The sequence below is a fragment of the Engystomops pustulosus genome, chromosome 9 (assembly GCF_040894005.1).
Source record: "Engystomops pustulosus chromosome 9, aEngPut4.maternal, whole genome shotgun sequence".
Classification (NCBI taxonomy): Eukaryota; Metazoa; Chordata; class Amphibia; order Anura; family Leptodactylidae; genus Engystomops; species Engystomops pustulosus.
Window position 1 is genome coordinate 101,213,912 of NC_092419.1, and position 22,541 is coordinate 101,236,452.

Consider the following 22,541-nt stretch of genomic DNA (forward strand, 5'->3'; position numbering starts at 1 on the left):
ATGTGTCGAAGGGAGCAAAAAAATTTGTGTCCAATTTTCCAAAACGTTTTTGTCTTTTATTTTTTTTTTTTTTCATAGAAATTTTTGCAACAAACCCCCTGAATATTATCAAATATAAATAAAAATAAACAACAGATGAGTAACATCGTATCAAAAAGAGTACGAAGAGATGTTCAGCATTTTCCATGCAAGTAATGGTTCTTCTTTTTTTTTTTGTTAGTCTTTTTTTTTTTATATATATAATTTAATATGTATATAGTTCACATGCAAACATTAATTATGCAAGGTACGGCCAGTTCAGTCTGGTTTTGGGATGCAAACAATTAAGTGGAGGATTTTTTTATTTATTTTTTTAGTTTTTAGTGGCCACAGCTCACAAAGTTAGTCCAGCGAGGTGCAATGTCAGAAATGGGCGGATTCAACAAAAAAAAAAGACAAGAATGTCGGCCATTTCCGAAAGTAAAGGGGGTAATTGTCACCCCCTCGCTCATTGCTGAATTATCCCACTGCAAGGTTGTCTAACTTACATACAAACACCATAACAGTACAATATTTGATCATCTGTCAGTAGGGCAACAGAGGAATCAGTGCAAACCAACACTCCAGTCCATAAAAAAACGTAAAAATCTTTGCGTTAGAACAAAAGGGAGATTCTAGATGATATAAAATAGGGTTAGACGGCCCTAAAAATCCTGCTTTATTGTGAAACTAAGGGCCAGGATCTAGAGAAGAAGGCCTTGTCCACCCCCTAATCCTTCATGGCTCTGGAGGACCCACATCTACGGGGATATCTACATAAAAAAAGCGCCAACTTTTTGCAAAAGATCCTCCACTGCTCCGTTGATGGGCAGCTCAATGCGTTGCCCCTACTGGAAGGTCCTTGTCCATTATACAAAGCCACCAGCTGAAATTGTGAAGACCTCCAAGCAAGCGTAAAATAATTTTTTTTTGGGGATGCAAAGACAGAACAGGGAGGTTGGTGAAATATGCCGGCAATTTTTTTGTTATTTTTTTTTTGTTATTATTTAGAAAAAGCTCTGCATAGCATATTGTATATGTCACCCAAAGTGTTAGCTGAGTATTGTGGATGTGATTCTCCTACAACAGATAGACTTTTACTAAAGTGCGTGCATTGTAAGATATAACTGTGCTTCGATCCTGATGGGCGACTCCCCTGTAATACCCAATAGGAATCTCAGATTTCCTCAGGGGCCCCCCCTTATATACCTCCCAGTCTAAACAAGGGGTGTATTGACCCCATCATTCCTAATGCCTCACATACAGCACTGAAAAACACATTTTACAGCCCCACAGGGAGGGTAAGGACCAGGTGTGTGAGCGTACGGATGAGGGCAAAGGCTGTATATTCCAGCATATAAAACAACAACGTCCCAATTCCTCAGGGGGCGAGTGACACTTTCATGCTGCAAGCACAAAATGCGATTTTTTTTTTTGTTCGTTATCAAGTCTTTTTTTTTACTTTTGACTTTGTGTTTTTATTAATTTTTTTTGTTCCTTTTTCTGCAATATTTTTTTGAAAATGTGAAAGTTGTGCCTGTTTTATCTTCGTCTTAGGGAACGAAAAAAAAAGAAAAAGGAAGGAAAAAAAAAACCATATAAAAAAGATTTGGTCGCATTTATCCATAAGCCTTGAAATGGTAAAGTCCAAGGAACAAAGCTTACAGCGTTGGATGAATGGTGAATTTCTTGGCATCTGCTGATTCTTGCATAGCCCGGTGGGGAGAATGCTCATGTTTGTCCACATGCAGAGGCACCATCTTTGATAAAAGGGAGCTGTGGATGTGCCAGTAGGACAGAGCCGGCTCCCGCAACCCTGTCAAAGACACCTATAAATTATAGACATGAAGACACGACGGGCAAATTGGCATTTGTCGTATCGTCTCCCCTGCGTCGACTTTGGCCTGACGACATTGGAATGATGTAATAACCCAACTTTTGTATGCTCTCCCTAAAAAACTGGTTGTATGCACCATGAAAGGAGCACATGCTCTTGCTTTGGTGCGATTGGAGACTTGGACCCATCCCCTGTACTGCTGGGTATTGACAACCTGTGCAGACTCCTCTATACAGAAGGCCTGCCTTATAAGCAAGAGTGGGGAAATGGGTCAAGAAAACCAATACCAAACCCAACTATCCTTGGTGGCACCATAATAGGGGTCTTAACATGGTCTTCTATACTACTGGCCAACAATGGGAGAGGGTTGGGGTTCACGCAGGCAGAAGACAGCATGGCCTCTAGTATATATATATACATCTATCCTCTTCTCTATATTACAAAAAATAATCCCTTATCCTAACACTGCAAATAACAATCCCCTATGTTAGACAACAATTTGCACATTATGCAACTGATGCCATAAGCCCTTTCCAGGTAAAATGACTTACTCTAGATATGCAGATAGGCTGACAATGATTTCCTGACACCGTTACGTCTGAGCATTCCCATAAAGAGATATAGTGAGATGTACCAACATGTTGCTGATGTACGTATTCAATAGAATAGACGATGTGCTTCGCCTCCCCCTCCCCCCTGACTACATGTAAAATACAAATATATGTTTATACAAATATCCCATCTCCAGCGCTAAAAACCAGAGCCATGAGAAAAGATGGAAGGTCGGCGTCCCTGAAACTCGTTATAGTGGCGTGTAGTTTATAGGAACAGACACATAGAAGAGTCTAAAAGGAACACAATATTAAGCAGAGAAGTCTCATTTCTGGATTGTACAAATAACCAGGGATTATAGGAAGTGGGGAGTGGGGACTGCAGTCCAGTTGCTTCTCTCGTAAATGCGCTATTCCTTTGACTAGTAGTAGTTCTTGTTGAGTATGTAGCTTATTAGTAATTAGAGCTAATAGAGGGGGGTCCACCTTTTATCTTTTGGCTCATGTTTTTTTTCTGGAGGACCTGGCATACCTGTGTATCATATTGATTTCAATGGGATATGTGCAATACTCCCTTTCACCTCTGGGAGTGCTGCAGGGGAAACAAACACCTGCTTCCCCTTACTACTACAGTTTCCAGTAACTTATCATTGGGAAATCTTCTACCAAAAAGGTATCGTCCAAAATGGCCACCCCATAAATAGGTAGGATCACTACAAAATAGAGAAGTAGCATCCGACCCCATCGCATCCCGACAACGGCAGGTGATAAATGACAGATAATAAAGACTATTGTATGTAGGATTTTCTATAATAAATTCAATTCGAGGATGTGACGTGATTGTACAATGAAATCGATTATGTCGCCCTTTTCACAAGACAAAGATCTGCAAAATGTAGGCACTTCAGCAGTGAAATGACATATAGACTATAGTGAAATGATCCACGGCCCCTTTATATCTGCTATATAGTGATTCTCTACCGGACCCGACCTTTGTAGTATATATTGTGCTAGATAGAAATCTAGTATATGTAAATATAATCTTCGCACGAGGTGTCAGTGACATAACATATCCATAAACCCCATCTATAACAACTAAATCCTGCAAAAATATATAGTAGAACTTACTAGGGGTACCGGCTTGTGTGGTCCCGTTAGGTCCGTTCTACCGGCTATGAAATCTTGAAGTCTCTCTCTCTCTCTGGATGTCGTTCATATCGTGCCTGGAAATGTCTTTGGAAAATCAGCTTTTGCCCTTTAAATAGATTTACTATTGTTATATATTATATGCACAGAATAGATACAATGTTACCCCATGCCGCGCCCTCTGTATATATCTCTATCGTCTTGTGCTTTCCATTTGGATTATATGCTACATGTGAATAGAAAGGCCACATAGCGCTATCAGCATCCGATCTGCCCCAACTCATAGAGTGCCTTATTGCCATAGGACAGGTTATACACCGGCTCAAGCCATGATGAACTCCATGATTATGGTACATTGGGCCTTGTCGGATTGGCACAGTGTCGCCTGCAGGTTTTTTGTTTTTTTTACGAGATGCAACGCATTTGGCACTAGGACGAAGAACACGTTGCCGCTAGGATTGTATGGCACAGAAAACGCCCAGCCGGCTCTGCAGACAAGTCGTACAATCGTATGGGTGCTATGAAGATAGAAAATGATGAGGAAATCTAGACTGCTGTGTGATACGCCGTCCTCAAGGGGTTGCTCGGTGCAAAACGTGACCATTATCATAGACGTTATATGATATAGACAGATATGAAGACTTCGGGAACCAGCGTCTCTCAATCGGTAATGGAGCAGGTTCCCCGTACAAGTTTTTTTTAAAAAAAAAAAAAACGTTACAAATAAAAGAAAAAATCTCAATTTTTTTTAAGAACACACATTAGTGCAACTTCGTTGACCAAATCATGTGCAAAAGTAACACACTAACCAATAACATGCATGCTCAGACCTGTGCATTACCATAATCTAGGCTATGCTGAGGATAGGAAAGGCTTACTGGTGAGATTCAGGACAGTGAACACAGATGTGCCAATGGAGATCCCCCACCGTTAGAGTGACGCGATGGGGGGCTCCGCTTGCACTGGTAAAAATGACATTTCATCAGCAGCATACACACAGACATACGGACACAAACTTCTCAAATGGTTATCTGAATGTTCGTCTTCTGGCAGTCACGGTAAACTTGTCACTCAGACATCACAAAAATCCCATAAAACCAAGACCACCGTTCTCGGTGGACCCGGGGCACATGTTGAACCATTGCGGTTCCTCCTTTAGATTTGGCATGCCATCGAGCATGGGTGTGGCGTTACAGCGTTTCCACTTACTGTGGTGTCTTCCACCGACGAACGATGCTTTATTTTTTTTTCGTTACACATGTCATGCTTGAAATACCAACTCTCTTACCAAAAAAAAATGTCTAATGTGGGCTCACCACTGGTTTTCGAGAGCAAGAAAAAGTTGAGGTTTACAAATAAGTACAAAACCGGACACTGTATGGGGTCGTTGATGTAAATGGACCTTTTGCGGTATCTTGTGTGTCCTCCACGTAAACCCTTGAAGAGGTTGAGAATGGGAATAAAGTCGGAGGATGAGATGTTGAGTGAGTGAGCTCTTGGAGGATGGTGAAGTAAGATGAAGGGCTTGACAATCACTCCCTTGTATCCTTAAAGTTTATAGAAATAATAAAAAAGCAACCTCAATACTCTGTGGTCCTCAACCTCTTACATCTATATCCTCCATTCTTCCTGCTTCCTCATACTTCTGATATTCCAATTTAGTACGAAATCTTTACGCTTCCCAAAAGGAAGACTCAAAATTACAATGCCAGAACAAGTTTAATGGAGACCTGCTCTGGAGCCCCTGCCCATTCCTCGTTTCTTCCTTAAATTTGTTCCTGTTTATCCTTGTCCCAAGATGGCTGCTTCGGCTCTCCCGTAACATGCTCTGATGATGCCACGGCAATCTGCCAGCTGATGATAAAACTCATCAGTAGTTACTTAAACAAGTGGCCCCCAACTCCAGCCCCCCTGGGCTTCTCTCACATTGGCTTTCCTTGGAAGCGGAAGGGGGGGGAGGAGTGGGAACGTATCTTGGGTTCCTGTGCTAGCACCAGTCATCCTCATCTGCTTCATGGTAGTAACTTCGTACTCTGGGAGCTGAGCCAGACCCTGAACTGAGCCCTAAGGCATAGTGATACCCATTTGGGACCCTGCAGAGCTGGTGGGAATGGGAGGTGAGGGAGGACACATAGGAAGTCCGAGAGGAACGTCCAGAGTTGCTAGCCAATGCCTCCTCAAAGGTTAGTGTGTCCTCGGGCAGTGGACAGTAGCTGTCAGAATCTTGTCTAGGCCCTAGGTAGGGGTCAGAACCAATACGGGTGACTGTGCAAGCAGTGGGGCTTGGAGAATCGCTGTACAGCAAAGTGTTGTGCTCTGATAAGCCTCGGCTCAGCCTCCCGGGAGAGTAACTTGGTCCTCCAAAGTGCACAGGGGAGGAGTGAGCTGTCCGGTAGGTTACATTGGGCCGAGGAGTGAGAGGAGTCTGGGGTAGCTGTCTCCGGACTGCCCGGCATGGCGTGCTAGCACCGGAGCTGGTCAAACGTGGACTCCCATTTGCCGAACCGCTGCCCTAGAGTGAAAGGGTGAGAAAGCACATCAAAACAGCACAGGAACACGGGATGGGAACACAACATAACAGGACGAGTCAAGAGAAAACCACAAAGCAACATAAGCAATGGAAATTGACAAGATTATCCGTAACAAAAATAGATTAGAAAACAGAAACAATGAGGCACAAGGAACCACACGAGACACACATGTATAAAACACAGGGGTAGTGTAAAAATAAAAGAGGCAATGTGGTGAAAAAAAAGAGAAGAGTAAAAGGAGAATTTAGTGAAGCAAAAGACACAACTCGGAACCAACTGCCATAGAAAACATACAATACTACATGTATCACATGTAATAACTACACGGAAGAGAGCTGCAGCCAATCATGGACCCAATGCTCCCAACTATAATGTAGTTTATAGCAATGGTCCTCTCATATGGGGAAGATTATTGCCCCCCCTAAGTGACCCTCAAATGACACCCCTGGTTATCTATGTACATAACCTGGAGTGTGCTGCAGCTCTCTTCATCTACATCAATCATCTGTCTTTGAAACACAGGTAATCCTCAGCATCGGCTCAGATCTTTGCAGTGACGTGCGTTATCCATATGGACTCGTATTAAAGTCACACATATCACCAGTGTCATTCATCTCCTATCGGAGGGTAAATTTTGCATATACTGCAATATTTGAAGTGTCGATGTTACCCATTGGTGCACCAAAGGCTCGGAGCCGACAATGAGCGCCAATGGTCTGACAAAAGACGACTCCAATTGTAGATGAAGGTGAGAGTGGACAGGTTTGCTTGGGTTCATAGAGATTGATTATCAAAGCATCAAACTATCATATTATAGCAGCACAGCACATATAGTATATATATATACACATGCAGTGACAGAAACCTGTATGTAGACACATGTGGTAGCTCCATACAGACAGCAAATCACATAAAACATCTGGACCTCATAGTCATAGATGATGAGAAGAAAAAATGTTGGATTGGTAGAAATCAGTGAGTTGATGAAAATTAAGGGTGCAGCTACTTATCAAGTTTTGGGGCTTCAGAGTCCCACAGTTGGTTGTTTTTGTTTTATATGTTGGCTTAAGATAGAGACATGTATCCATGGATGGATATACACTTTCACTACGTAGCCTTGTAAAATATGGGCGAGAATCAATCAACCAGAATTCTAGAATTGTGACATGAAGTGAATGAGATACAATACTGATTCCGTAACGTGTAGTGTCTTGTTGAGGTTCTTGATCTCACCTGTCTATGTGTTGAGTGCTCTTGTCCAGAACTTGGTGATGTTGCTCGGCTGTGGTCGGAATGACGCGGGTGACCTGAATCGCGGCTGCCGTATCGGTCACATGAGTAGAAGCGTTGTTTCTCCGATGAGGATGGAGGCTGCTGCTTTCGTTCTTGGGATCTTCCTCTTTCTTGTCTCCTCTCTTGGGGTGCAGACTCTGTAGCCATGAACCACACGCTGGATGTTAGCATGAACAATGCACAGGGACTACATACACACATGGAGGATGTGAACATCCTGTTTTCTATGCTACTTCCCTCACACACTGACGATTGACAGCTATTCCATGAATGAATCTGTCTATAGGGAGAGCTGTCAATCATCAGTGTCGGGTGGAGAGATGGAAAACTTACAGACCTTCTCTATAAGGAGCCAGGGATGCAAGATTTGATACCAGGGTAAGGCCGGCTGCACATTAATGTATGCAGTATGTGAAAACGATCAGTGGTCTGATCCCATAACCTGTGCAAATTGCACAGGACAGGAGTCATGTCATCATACATAAATATGATACCTGGACACTCTGTCAGCCAGCCCAAATACTGTATTGGTTCTTACAGTACCAGCAGTTCAGCCAGCATACAGCAAGTCCTTGCATCGTATTTCTGTATGATGCAAGGACTCCCGCATCCTGTGCAATGTGTGCAGTGTGTGGGATCGCACCGATATATGGGACTATTTTGACATGCTGCACACTTTTTGTGTGTAAGGCGTATTTAACAGAGGATTTAGGATCAACATGCTTCCCACCTAAGTGATCCTTATCTGTATGAGGGCAAGAAGTAGCAGGGGGTATAGGATGTCTCTAAGAGAAGCTGGAGACTACAAGACCTACAGGCTATATCTAGTAGTAGGTAGGGAATATAGGACCCACAAGTCTTTTCTAAGAGTGTCTGCTGAATACAGGACTTACAGGATTTCTATATGAGTGGGTGCGGGATGCAGGACTTACAGGATTTCTATATGAATAAACAATGTCCTGGTTGATGTACTAAAAATACTCAATCAAGTCCTAGAAAATGATTGATCTCCGAGCTCATGGTCTCTCTCTCATTGCTCTGCTGCTGTGTCATGTACTAAAACTTCTGATATAAGCACTTTACTTGTAGTGACATTGAAATACCCCATATCCCACCCTTCCTCAATATGATATAGAAGGTAGCATACAGTTATACGTTACCTAATTCCTCATTTTGCGGAGACCTCTCTATAGATTTCTGCTTCCTCTCCTTACGTCGGTGGCATCGGTGGTGGTGCTGGTGGCCACGCTCATGAGGCACCCTCTCTAAGGAGTATTCGTATAGCTGGGGACGTTGGTTGGGAGCCAGGGTGGAAACTGAACGTTTCATGGGGCTACTATCAGTAATCGGCTGGAATAAGAAAGTCCATATCCTTAGTGACTTCAAATAATAGTAAGATTTTTTAAAATCTTTTTATAAATATTTCAAACGTTATCACAAAGAGTAAATCTTTTATAGGTTAATTGAGTACATATTTGTTTGTATGCAAAACCCACGTCCATCTGGGGTCTGGCTTACAGTCATATCAGATTTTTGTTAGAATCTACCCTGGAATCTTCAATTTACACCACATAAAAGTAGCAGAGGATAGAGAGAGGAAGATCTCTCCTGTCATCTAGTGGGCAACTGTGGTTTGTCATCACCACCCATGTGCAATCCTCACTGATTTAATGTACAAAGTTCTGAGTAAATAAGGAAAAAAAAAACTAAAAAAAACAACAAAAAGTACAAAAGGATGAGAAGATCCCAGCGAGGTAACGCCTATGTAATCCAGGTACAATAGTCCCACATAGATTATTGACACAGGAGTTTGTCTGCTTAGCGTACAGTGTGAGATTTCTGACATACCAGGGTGGGCTTGTCGTAAATCCACTTGTGACTACACACGTTCAATAGCTCAGAAGACAGTAACTCATAGGAGCTTGTCAATCTATATCCACAAGAGAGGTGGAGATCATTGAGATATTATCCACATATCTGACTGGATCAACAAGTCCATTCAGAAGTGCAACAAGGATCCCAGCACTTAGAACCTCCACGATCTACAAGATATCCCCAATTCTGTATACAGAGGATACATTGTATTGGTGGACAAGCTCCTTTAAGGCTTTATACATGTGTATAATGATTTGAATTGTTGGTTCCCAGCTGCTCCTCGGGGGTGGGGTATTGATCAGATTGTCCCCACCCCATTCATAAAAGTAATTCAAAAAAGAGGAGAGAGGAGCGCTAGCCATATGAGCTTGAGATACCCTCATGATTCATATATAATCTCAAAATTTTTTTATATAAAATATCTAAAACTATAACTTAAACTAAAAACATGGAGTGAAGACCTCACTGACCCTTCATGTGAGTAACGCTAGACCCCAATTGTGTTCCTCACTCCTCAGGGGTGGGGTATTGATCAGGTTATCACTGCCCCTTCCCAGGATTTAAAAATTTTGCCATGAGAGCAGATGTCCTGACTAGGCTTCCAGTTGCTTGTTAGATATCCCTGATTTATTTTGCTCATGTTTAGGTTTTAATCGTCAGAATTGGTTATAATTAATCACGAAGACAAGAGCAATTATCGTTGAGACACTCATTTGGTACAGACACCATGACACCACAATGACCGATGTGGAATCAATGTACCAGACGTCTGAGAGCAATGCAAAATGGAACATATTGATCGGACAATGCACATAGCTCTATATCAATGGTGCTGAGATACCAGCAAAGCAATACACACACAGGTCACGTGAAATAAGAAGGCTACATACGGGCAGGTAACCGTTCCTGGGGGAAGGAGCGCGGCTCCTCGGCTGATGAGAGACAAACAGGTGAAGCGGTTCAAACGGCATCACGGAGACCAGCAGCAGACAGCATGGCGGGAGGAAGGGCAGAACGGGATAGGGGGCAGGAGAAAGGAGGAAAGTAGGAAAGTTAGGAAATAAAGGAGGGAAAGAGGAGGAGGAAGGGGACAGAACCACAGAAGCAATACAAAGACAAGTCCAAGTCAGAGCAGAGACAAAACACAGGTGAGGTGAGAATGGGATGACAATGGGGGGCAGGGAATGGTACAAAAAGGAAGAGATACAAGTCAGAGACAATTTATTGGTATATCATTCGTTATAACACTGGACATCAGAAGGAAAATCCACTGTTACAGAGAACCAAATATAGGAGGAGAAATTTGGCTGCTCCTGTAAATGGCGACAATTAAAGGGATAGTTTTCTTTCCAAAATAGCCCCATATCTGTCTACAGGTTGTGTACGGTATTGCAGCTCACTACCCTGACATGACCTGTAGACAGCGGGGGTGCTGTGTCTAAAGGAAGACAGTTTGGTTTTCTTTTAAGCAAATATATGTTTACAATTTGACATTTACATAGAATTCCTATTTGAGTTGCATTAACTCAATAATATACACCAATCCCTATCCACAGTGTCTGATCAGGTTCTGCCCCATTTTTCATACAAGCTACATTCATGTCATATGGATACACACTGCTTGGCTTACATGAGCGTCTGCAGCTAGACGCGGCATGGACACTGCTCGCCCTTGGGTCTCCAGTCCGGTGGGTTGATCGCCATTTATGAGATTTTGGCTAATTTCTTTCATCTCCACGGACTGTGAAAAGAACTTGTTGTCACCATGGGTTGTGACCAGGCTGACTATAAACCACTGTAAATTACATGGAAATAAGGACTCGCCTGTTTAAATTGTCGCTGGGGTGGAATCTCCTCTGAGTGGCCTCTCTGAAACGCAATGCTCCGAGGGGTGCAGAAGGGATCTGGTGCTGGCTGCGTCACCCATGATATCGACTCCCGAATACCACTGTCCTGATTGACCCTGCATAAAAGATAGGTACAAAGGCCACAGTAACTTGTTACTATACAGGGTTTCAACCTCAACAGGAGATGTTTATCCAAAATCGGACACCTCCATGCAATGACATCTAAAATAAGAAGTTTATTCCTAAATTAGACAGGTTATACCATTAAAATCTCTTTAACATTGTGATGAAACCATCACCTGGAACCAAAATTCTTGTCCTCCGATCCCTGTCTACATAGGGTTGTGCCCACTACCCAGACAGTGAATGGATAGGGACAAGGCTCTTTCCATTCACTTGTAAGGGGGGTATGAGTAGCTGAGTTCCTCCTATATTTATGCAAAAACATAAAGGAATTGCGCTACTTACACCACTCCTCCATTGTTTAGAGACGCCGAGCTCTTCTGCTTTTGGATCTTGGTGTCACTAAGTTGGCTGGGAATATTCTGGTCCATACTTGGTTTCAGGGGCTGGAAAAGGGAGACGGTTCCTGTCTGTAACATACAACATTGTGAGTACGAACTGACCATGCAAAAGGATTGAGCGTGTGAATCTAACTCTGGATAATACTACAACACTGGGTATACGGCTGTGTCAGCTTCGATACCAGGCGTCTGCATGAGCTGCACAGCTCATCTCCTACCTGGGATAAGACCCCGGGTTGCTGGTGAGATTGGTCTCGGTTGTTCTTGTTTTGCTTGTAGAAGTCGAAGATCATAAGTGCAGCATAAACCTTCCCCACTGTTATTTCATCAGCTGGAAAACAATTCATGAACATTAAAGGCGAAGTCTGTTTTGAGAAACCCATAACAAAATGCATTCATAATGAGTCCTGAATTAAAGTGATTTCAAAACATGTAAGTGATTTCTTACAAAGCCAGCTCCACACCTGACCATGGTTTGTGTCGGAATTGCAGCTGTATAGAGAAGAATGGAGATAACGTGCGGTACCACACACTACCCATGGTCAGGTGTGGTGCTGTTTTTGTAAGGAAGCTGTCATGTTTTGCAACCTCTGGACCACCCCTCTAAGACAGATAGGTCCCCCATTAGGATCCTCATCATTTACCCAGACTGGGAGGAAGCTGCAAAGAACATCTACCTCTTTAGAGAAATCAAATTGTTAATATAATAAACGGCTCATTACTTTAAATAAAACTATGTAATGCTTCATTCTCCCTGTGGAGGCGCTGCAGGGAAATTGAACACTTGCTTCTTTGTTGCATCTTGGGTTACTGCTGATTGCTGAAGGTTCTCACCAGTGGAGATCAGTTTATCAGTGAGATTATTGCTTTCATATGGGATGAAATATTTGGGAGAACAAATACATAATAATTTAATAACAACTGCAACTACTGAAAAACAAGAGATCTAGTTGAAGATTATGATGAGCTTCTTACGTTTGTGAGGAGGTACAAGTAAGTCAAGGGTTTTCTGCGAGAGATTAGGCCACACGGATGATATTTCCTTCCGGAGCTCAGCATCGCTTTCATGTTGTTTCAGTCCTCCTACAAGGAGAAAATCACCTTATTACTTTCACTTTACATTCACTTTTCCATTCAGTTTCTCCAGTGCATATAAAAAACATAATCATTTTATGTATACAGCTCCTATCCTATGTGTCACCATGGTTATAGACAACAAATTGACCCTGTGTAGTCTGATCTAATGTTAACATTTCTCCCTCGCTAAAGGGGCTTTGATGAAAGCTAAGACAACATACAGATTTCTTGTAGTCATATAGTCGCATGGGCAGGGATGTACCATCCTTGAGGCGAGTTGGGCCTCTTGCCTCAGGCAGCAATATGGGGGGCAGCATCAGGAATAGAGGACCTGGCACCTAAAAATAGGGTCTCTTCACACCTGGTGTGAGACACTGCATGGAGAACCCACTTCCTAAAAATAATAACTTGATATATAACTTCTGTATGGTGTGGAGGGGGTGCTGTTCTATAGCTCGCCCCAGAGGCAGAGAGTCTAGATTATATGGAGCCCTGCACATAGGTCTGAATATAAGCTATTTTTGAATAAAATATAATAAAAGGAATAAAAATAAAAGCAAAGGACCCACCTGAAGCCAGTTTTATGTCCAGAGCTGTTCGGATTAAAGCCATTAATGTGGATGTAAAGTGCACAGTGAGGTCTGTATCAGAGATGGGCATATTCATCCGGACAAGACGCTGCAGAAAAACTCAGACTGTCATTACCATCACCAACGCTATGTGGTATCCCAACCATGCAATAGCCATAGTGATAAGGGTCAAGTCAGCGCCTCTCACACAGTCATTTTTGTCTCGCTACGCTCTTAATTTTGGCTCATTTCTCTTGTTGAGTGCAACATTTTCTATATCTATATGTGGAAAGTCTTGAGTAGGCAACGTCATTGACATCTCATGTTCTACGACAAGTGATGAGCCTACAAGGCGACATTTAATGAATCACTCGCAAGTGGTGGAGAGGCACTGACTTGACCTTTACTGAACACGGTAAATGTGGACATCTTGGCATGCGATAAATTGAAAGAGTACAGATCAGTAAAACAAGCTGCCATCCAAAACTTGACGGTTCCCATTGGTTTTGTCCAAAGCCTTTTGCCTTTAGAACCAAGAGTATCTAGGAGGTAGGGAGAATATATGTGAGTGTCTTAAGGGAACGATCAAGTTCTAGATGGAAAGAGTGACATTTAGGCCCAGCCTACTGACTGTAATGGAGATGGACTACAGTAGAGGGTTCGGATTTGTGGACCAACGATGTGATCTACGGGAAATTGGCAAACCAAATCTTATTGATTTAATACTACACAGGGCAATAGGTTCTTACACAATGAAAAGAACTATGCCTAATGAAGTATAACCTGAAGGAAGTCTGAAGAAGGTGCCATCAAGACTTCTTGCTATGTTTTCTTAAATGAGATTTCTAATGTTAAAAATGCAGTCCAATCTGTTGTCATGACAGGGGGATGGGTTCTTACTGAGGTTCTGAAGGCTCCCAGTCCCCTTAGTCACAGCAAGCTGTACATAGTAGCTAAACTGTGACTGAGGGGGCTGGATGCCTTCAGTGCAGCAGCATGTGTATCCAGGTCCCGGTCATATGATACATGGACACTGAGACTTTCAGGAGGGGAGTGTCATGCATCATATGACCGGTAGGAGTGTCATTATTAGACAGTGTAAAGGTACTGCTTCCTGGTCCCCCTGGTCCCTCACACCTGATAAAGGAAGCTAATAACGTCACTTGTTTTCATGTTTCATGGACAAAACTTAGTAATATATTTTGTATTTAATTTTACAAGGCCTTCATGATATCTATTACTCAGATGACCTCATTTTGGCTTGCATGGTGGGGTATTCATAAAGATATTCATTTTTACCTTTTAGTAAACTGGGGCTAAGGTCAAGGAGATATATCTAGCACATGCAGTTATACATAGTTCCATGGAAAATATAAAACGTGCACAAAATGCAAGAAGTCATGCGGAGAAGAGTCTTCAAAAGTAGAGTAAGAGGTCTGCTTGTAGAGAAGAGTTGGGGAGTGATGAGGGTAGATAGGGTAGTCTTCGGTATGGCAATAGAGGATGTGGATACAACCCTTTATAAGAGCAGGGTTGAATTAATGCTCAGATGCTTGGAGGACATGTATGGGGAAGGTGGTAGAGATACTCTTTAGGTTGTAGTTCTCGGAGAACACTGGTTATATAGTCATGGGGAAAGTGGATCTTTTACATATAAAAAGAATTCACAGGGAAAGATACACAGCACGGTACGGGCACAGTACAGAGACAGGAAAAAAAAGGCTGGAGGCCAGTGAGATACTGGTGGAGGTCGACACATCTCTTCTACCTTATATGCCACACGTGCAGGGCATTTCTTTCCCAAGCCAAGGGGAGGGGGCATGTGTCGTAGCATCTCGTACATGTCAGTGTAACCAATGCGCCCACTGCAGCAACGGGAAGTAGGAGGCACAGGTGTAGATACAAGGACAAAAGGACAAGACATGGACAGAGGTTGGACACAGGAGGATAATGGAAGCCACCAAAGGTAGGCCAAGATATCATGTAACGGACGAGACAAGAGTAGGCGTCAGGAAACAAGACAAAAATAGAAGAAGAAATAACAAAAATGAGACAAAAGAAGATAATGGGAGACAGAGAAACAGGGGAGAGAAAATATTCAGTGTCGTAAAGCCAGAGGGCAAGGGCACAGGAGAGAGAAGGAGACAAAGAGGGAGATAAGAGGTAGATTTAACATCCAGGGACAAAAAATTCCATGAAGACAAAACGTTTACAAGGGGGTTAAGATGAGATGGGAAGAAGGAAGAGCACAGACAAGCGGAGGAAAGAAGATGAAGGCCGAGCAGGGGGTTGAGAATGGGAAGGAAACAGACAAAAAAAAACATATCTGATTAGCCTGAAACTGTACACTCCTGTCACCGAAGCACAGGTATGTTTTTTTGCATCATTTGGGTGAGCGTAGGTTAGTCGGGTGGGAGGGGGATGTCGCTTTCTTTCTGTTCAAACCCTTTCACTGATACAGACGTTCAGGAGGTGGTCTTGAGCAGAGAGAGCACAAGATGACATTACCATGCCCCTTGTTTTTTTTTTTACCATAGGGGGCGCCAGTTTAAACCCTTCAATGATAAATGCATCACATTCCCCTGCAGCATTGAAGGGGATAAAAATATTCTGATCATCATGCTTGGAAGAGGCACCAGGCAGCAACACTAATGAGCAGAAGACGGCATCATAAATTGATGTAATAGTCCCACCACCCAGATGGTTCCCAGATTACCCATGATACGTGCTCTAGTGAAGCTACCTGGCAGCCTGGTTGGCAGGGGGTAAAGCATGATGAAAGGGCAGGGCTAGCCTCGCGTTCCCATGCAGGCACAGCCCCTCAGAATTTTATCGCACTGCATCAAACCCCAATTGGTAATGGATGCAAACTGGCTTTTGGCTGCAAACCTTGTAAGCCACCCGCGATGGGCAGCGTTTCCCCAGCCCCAGTGGAGGGGCAATAAAACGCAATAAATTGTACATATCCTTATAGTGAATACGGCAACTAGAAAAAGAACAATACAGCATATCATGGACTGACATAAAAAGGAAAAGATTGAGAACAAAAAATAAAATTAGAGTAAAAAAAAAAATCACATTTTTAATTGATTATTTTGTAAGAAAAATGTGTGAAAGCACAAATATAGGACTCATTGGGAGGCAGTTTCATATACTAGTAGATAGGACAGAGTATAGATGGTCCTAGCACACAGTTCCTAGTATATAAAACTTGCATAAACACAACAGAAGTCATCTAAACTTTTCATCTTTAGCAGGACCACATAACTGTGTTATATCCGGCCTCCCCCTGACACCATAAGGAAGGGGTTGGCATGGTGAATTTCACATGCCTGATCCTTTTCCCCCCCCACAACCTGTGGTGCCTGAGGTTAATAGCTCCTCCATGTTCATTGTATGTCTATCACAACTACTAACAGGAGAAATGTGCTATTACAAAGCATAATAGTTTCCTTATACTTGTCTTTGAAAGTTTTTGAAAATTGCGTCTCAAAGACAAATTCTAGACTAAGCTAAACATTCACGTACCAAGCGGCGGGATCATACTCGGCCCAGACACGTATAAACTCATCCAGATGATGAGGACCCAAGATGGACGAGTCCCGCGTTAGGTATTCAAAATTGTCCATGATGACGGCCACGAAAAGATTGAGCATCTACTCAGGAATAGAGAAAAGTTATGAGGAATCTTAATATACGAAATATTAATATCATAATATATAATAGACACAGGATACATTGGTAGTGATGGATGAAACTTTGTGAATGGAAACATGAAGAAGGAACAGCAGATGTAAACAAGCGCTGCGGCTGCATCACTGGTCCATGTCCCACATCTCCAACCTCTACCAGTCATAATGGGATAGAATATCCTAGCGAGATGCAAATTACATGGAAGTACGGCAGACTATAATTTATGCCGATCCTCAAATTATGCTAATATAGTAATTTTTTGTGATTTTTTTATCCTTTAACTTACTGTGTTAGCTCTTGGATGAAATGATTACTAGATGGATACCACCCTCTATCTACACAGATCATGAGTTCCTTCACCTAAAAGGTTAATTATTTCCCATGCATTATTAATGAGGTCTAATAGGTTATTTGTGAAATTGATCCTGGTGGTAAGTGATTGACTCCAAATGGGGTAGTTTTCAGATGGATCTATGGGGACTAGTTGTATTCCCAGCCCATTATGGATTCAGAACTTGGGCACGCCATTTTTATTCCGAAAGCTGAGATTGTACTCTTTCATTCAAGTGCAGAAAAATGATGATGTCCAACGCACACTCTTAAAATGAGAAAGGTGGGATCTCCGTAAGTTTTCCCTAACCCTCCAAGACAGAAGGCACTGCCAGGGTAAGCGATCAATGGTCAAAGCTTGGAGAAAGCCCAAATGCTCCTGGCTTTCACCTAGACGTAAGACTATCAAATAACAGTTTTGGTGCACCCTATTCTAAAGGAAAAGGGTCTGGCTTGCAGTGGGTTGAGGACCATGAACACACCTATCCCCTCCTAGACCTCACAGTGGGTTCTACACCAAAAGTTAGCCACAAGCTGAAATAGTTATTGTGAAAAATAAAGACAAACAGTGAAAACCTCAAAAATAAAAATGTGTGCCCTAATGTTGCCCTTGACAGCCAATTGTATGAGCCAGCTAGGAAGCTCATGTGTGCTTAACCCTAGAACACGTGACGTTAAAAATATACAGGGTTAACACTGAGAAAGTAAAACATGTGCCGAAAATGATTCTCCACCTGTTATTGAGTTTAGGGTCACCTACACACCTCGGGTTTCCCCCACCTGGTTCTCCATTCCACAACTTGCGCACACCAGAAGATCCAATGGCATTGTGATGGGACAACCTTACCCATCATGTCTCATATCATGTGGCCAGTCTCAAGTTGATTTGTTTAGTTGGGGTTTTTACAAATCCTGCATAAATCTGGGGTTTTCTCTGGATGGAATCGTCTCAGGGGTTGAACTTAACTTAACGAGCAAAAATAAGTGAAAACCAAAAACCAATTGTCCTGGATCTTTGTCAATAGCAATTGGCTCCTCCTAGTCCAAAAATAGATCTCCAGCTAGTTTGGGGGGAGTCTAACTTTAATGCTTGGTGCTAAGCTGCCATGAGACTACAGGTATTTTGGGGACTCACCAGGAATGAGCAGAGAAAGATGAAAGAGACAAAATAGAAATAGGCAAAGTCACTTCCGCATTCATCTTTGGTGTTGCCGGATCGGGGGTCACAGGGCCTGTTGCTGAGACACGATAGCATGATTTCATGCCAGCCTTCTCCAGTGGCGCTCCTGCGAGAAGGGACAGTATTATTTTCCTTGAGCGTTGTGGATCTTACCAAGATAATGCCGGATCATAGGACAATGTAGATACACAGACTTTTACCTAAACAGGAGCATTAAGGCTTGAAAAAAGGTGCGGAAGTTATTATGTCTGTTGATTGCGTTGTCATCCACCAATGCAATGTTACCAAAGACCTGAAAGCAGAAAATAACACCAGTCATGGTGCCTACTGGACACATGAAATATACTTACCTACTTCCCAGCATCCCCATAGAAAGGTCTTGCTGGCATAATTGAAAACTGAATGCTCATGCACTGGCCATGGAGCAATAGGCACATGATTTCCAAATAGGTTGGAGGGGTAACACTGGGCAGGTCATGAGGTGAGCTTGTGCACTTGCCATCTTTGTCCTGCCTCCAAAGCATGGGTAGGCTAACTTGCATACCCATAAAAATACCTAATTTCCAGCCCCCCAAGGCTTCTACTTTACATCCTACATGGCGCCATGGTTGGTTTATAATAGGACTGGGAGCAGACAGACTAGACCAACAGCATACGTTTGTCCAAGTGGTGAAGAATGACATAAGTATTCTCTTTTTGGACTCTTTTTGGACACATTCCCCTCATTCATTACACAGACCGTAGCACAGTGTATACAGTTTGCCCTGAGTGTCATATCAGTCCCACCGGCTAGATGATACAATGACAGATAACATGGGACAATAAGCTCGGAGTAATCACTCACCTGCATGCCAATGATGGCATAGATGAAAAATAGCATTGCAATAAGGAGGCAGACATAGGGCAGGGCCTGTAGACAGAGAGAATATATTATGTTTCAGTCCCCCACAACAAAAAGAAAATTCAATGGTCCCTACCCTAAAGATGTCAATAAGGAAGTTCTATTATCAGCGTTTGATTGCTTTGTCCAGAATTAAGTACTGTGGTTGCATTGGTATAACTTTGCTGGTCCTAGATAAGGACTCCCTTGTGGACCTGTAATATGTGTTTTACACATCTAGTCTGCACATCAATCTAACCAAAAGTTTACGCTACAGTCATTGGCTCCCTAACTACCAATGATGCAGATTTTGGATGTCCTGTTAGCAAGCTTTGGAGATCCTGTTAGCAGGCTTCATGTCACAGTCACCAAAGGCCACTGATGCCAACCAGATGAACAGGGACTGGTGGAAAAGAAGACCAAATAATGAGTCATTGCACCATCCACTCAATGCATGTGTTGACCCAATGTTGGAGTGTATTGTAGGACCTATTCAGTCTATCTGGTGGGACATTTTCAGGATAGTCATTGTTGGATGAGCAAACCTTAAAAGACTGCACAAAGGTCCAGAGCAGGATGCGGATGGTGTACCCTTGACGCAACAGTTTGATCAACCGTGCTGCTCGAAATAGTCGCAGGAAACTCAGATTGATAAAATTTTCCTGGAACAAATAAAACATTCCGTAAATTATGATGTTTTTGGACTTTTTCTAGTGTTTTCCAACGTGCTTCACCCAGCAAAATAAGCCAAGCCCACCTCAATTCATTCCAGTATCAAGCACAGAACTTGCAGCTTGCTGACACTTCAAAAGACCAGGAGGGAAATTTTAGATACAATCACATGCAATCTGTCAGCCTGCAATAGTCGTCACCTCAGACATCCAAATGTAGCTCAGATAAGATATCATCTTTCCAAAAGGCGGGTCAGTGCGTGCGATCACTTCACAAATGAGGTTTATACTGGAGGACATGGACCGGGATAAGAATAGAAGAGAGCTGGGGATGTGGCAGATTACATCAGGACAGTCCACCCTCTTACATATTAGTTTGGTCAATATAGTCCATTACAATGAAGTCCATCAGTCTTGAAGGGAATCAGAGCACTCGTGGCTGTCTGAAAGCAAATTAGCCATGCCCCCAGGGCAATAGCAGGTAGATTTGCATATCCGTAAAACAATGATCATCTCTGTATTGCTACTTTGGTTTCTGCTCCGAGTAAAGCTTCTACATGGCGCAATTATTGGTTTGGGAAACTATTAACCATGAAGTAATTTTCTTTTCCAATATGACTTAGTATGTATCAGTCTGATTTCACACTTTTTGGTTTGGAGGATCTTTTGCCGTATGGATCAAACACATCCATACTCTTCAATTTAGCCAAAAGATGCCAAAAGGCTGACGTGTAGTATACCTTTTTTTTGTTTTTTTTGGCTACAGGTCTCTTCTATAAGTCCACAGTTCCATTTTTGTCCAAAAAAACACTCTTTTGGGTTTTCCAGGAAAGCAGGGGTCCAAAGATGGAGAACGGGCATATTCACCCTATAAGCCACTAGTTGGCAAGTCTGGCCTGTAACCATTCCATGCTTTACTCAACAACATCCCTTCCACCCCACCGCTGCTCAATGCGCCTTTCAGCCCCCGAGCCTAAGCATGCTTCTCATACAAATCCCCTTCCCGCGAGGTCACATAAGCCGAGTATTAAAAGCAGAAGCAGAGCGGACCTGCAGGCTACAATCTGACAGAAAAGCAAAAAGGAAACGTGATTGGGATGGATGCATAGATAGGATAGAATTGAGGACGATGGAAAGTAAATAAAAGGTGAAAACAAAATGAATATGCAGCAAACTCAGGAGGAATCTAGGGATTTTGTTGCGGTCAGAATGGGCTGAATGAATGATACTTCTCTTCTATGTCTTTTTGGAAACCATTAGTAATCAATTACCATCAATAATTACAAATTTGAAAAAAAAATCGAAGCTAGTCAGGAAACCAAGCGTTTTTGGAATTGAATAAAAGAACTCATTGGACATTGGATGGGAATGAAAGCGTCAAGACAAAAACTATTTTACATTTGTATATCAGTGGACTCCAAATCGTGGCTCCAAAGAGTCTTTGCCATACTATAGCCTATAGCAATGGCTGGAGAGTCTATTATTGTTGGTCAAGTATCTACAATGAGTTCTATCTAATCCAGACTCGTCGTAGACCTTTTGGCCTCTACCTTCTATGAACAGGCTAGAGTTCTCGGTTCACTGATGATATAGCTTTTAGCACTTGGTGGAGGCACTTAACATTACCCTCCATAAAGTTTACTTTGTCAGGCCAAAACAATAGTTGCCTGTTCTCTTTTAAAAAGGCAGAAGTTGAATATTTATAGGTAGGGCTTTGCAAGGGGCTACTTGTAAATTGGAGAATGTCTACCAGGAGCAAGTCTAAAATTAAGGCCTAAGGTCACTAAGGCCGCGTGGCCATGGGCCGCAAACAAAGGATGGCTTCTTTGAATATTATGCTAAAGTGTTGTCTGGGTGGACCGCCATCTTGGAGGCACTTAAGGCAAGTGTGCTCTCCGGGATCACAACTAGTGCTCATGTTATCAGATGTTACTGTCATGTCAATGGTTATACTATATTATGGGGGGGGGGGGGGTGTCACCTTTGTCCATGTCTTGCTCGAAGATAAATATTTTGCTGCCTTTCACCAATCATAGATTTGTAGAGAACGGCAGACCATGCTCACTTTGTGTTCCCTCAATGCTGAGTCACATGATCCATCCCACTTACAGGTTACATGCGCATGCGATGGCTGAGGTCACATGCAGAGGGACAGAGGTCGCTGTTATTAGGACACTCAAATCTAAAAAACCCAGATGAAATGCTAGTTTCCCCATTTATCGCCACCCCACCGGTGAGCCCAGTGTCATACAGTGACCGCTGTCCCTCTTCCTCCTTGGGAATTGCATTCAGGCTTTCGTAGGGTTCACAGAGAAGGAAAGTGCTGAGCAACTCAAAGGTGAAAATAATATTGCCACCTTTCTTCATCTTTCTTGCAGCAAAAATGTTGAACTTTTTTTTAGGGTAGAAGCACAATGGATTTGTTGATCTTTGACAGCTAGAAAAATAGGACCTCTCACCTCTCCTAGCAAATCTACCCACAGTAATCCTCTGGCTAGTGATGCCAATCAGTGGCAGAT

General features: G+C 42.7%; 1 protein-coding gene across 9 annotated transcripts in view; it reads right to left on the minus strand.

Annotated features, from left to right (window-relative positions):
* CACNA1B (calcium voltage-gated channel subunit alpha1 B) overlaps positions 1–22,541 on the minus strand; it is a 179,615-nt gene continuing 157,074 nt past the window's right edge. For 2 of the 9 annotated variants that reach the window (XM_072124872.1, XM_072124867.1), the window contains 16 exons: positions 19,897–20,013; positions 19,316–19,381; positions 18,672–18,763; positions 18,427–18,577; positions 16,797–16,924; positions 15,037–15,133; positions 13,269–13,377; positions 12,598–12,705; positions 11,841–11,953; positions 11,567–11,691; positions 11,076–11,214; positions 10,882–10,992; positions 10,142–10,183; positions 8,537–8,726; positions 7,317–7,513; positions 1–6,064 (listed from right to left, as the gene is read on the minus strand). In XM_072124872.1, coding sequence (XP_071980973.1) covers positions 5,540–6,064; positions 7,317–7,513; positions 8,537–8,726; positions 10,142–10,183; positions 10,882–10,992; positions 11,076–11,214; positions 11,567–11,691; positions 11,841–11,953; positions 12,598–12,705; positions 13,269–13,377; positions 15,037–15,133; positions 16,797–16,924; positions 18,427–18,577; positions 18,672–18,763; positions 19,316–19,381; positions 19,897–20,013 — 2,310 coding nt within the window. In that variant the 3' untranslated portion in view covers positions 1–5,539. Of the gene's footprint in view, positions 6,065–7,316; positions 7,514–8,536; positions 8,727–10,141; positions 10,184–10,881; positions 10,993–11,075; positions 11,215–11,566; positions 11,692–11,840; positions 11,954–12,597; positions 12,706–13,268; positions 13,378–15,036; positions 15,134–16,157; positions 16,255–16,796; positions 16,925–18,426; positions 18,578–18,671; positions 18,764–19,315; positions 19,382–19,896; positions 20,014–22,541 lie in introns of those variants that run through there. The other 7 variants (XM_072124874.1, XM_072124868.1, XM_072124875.1 and 4 more) reach the window with 5 other exon arrangements.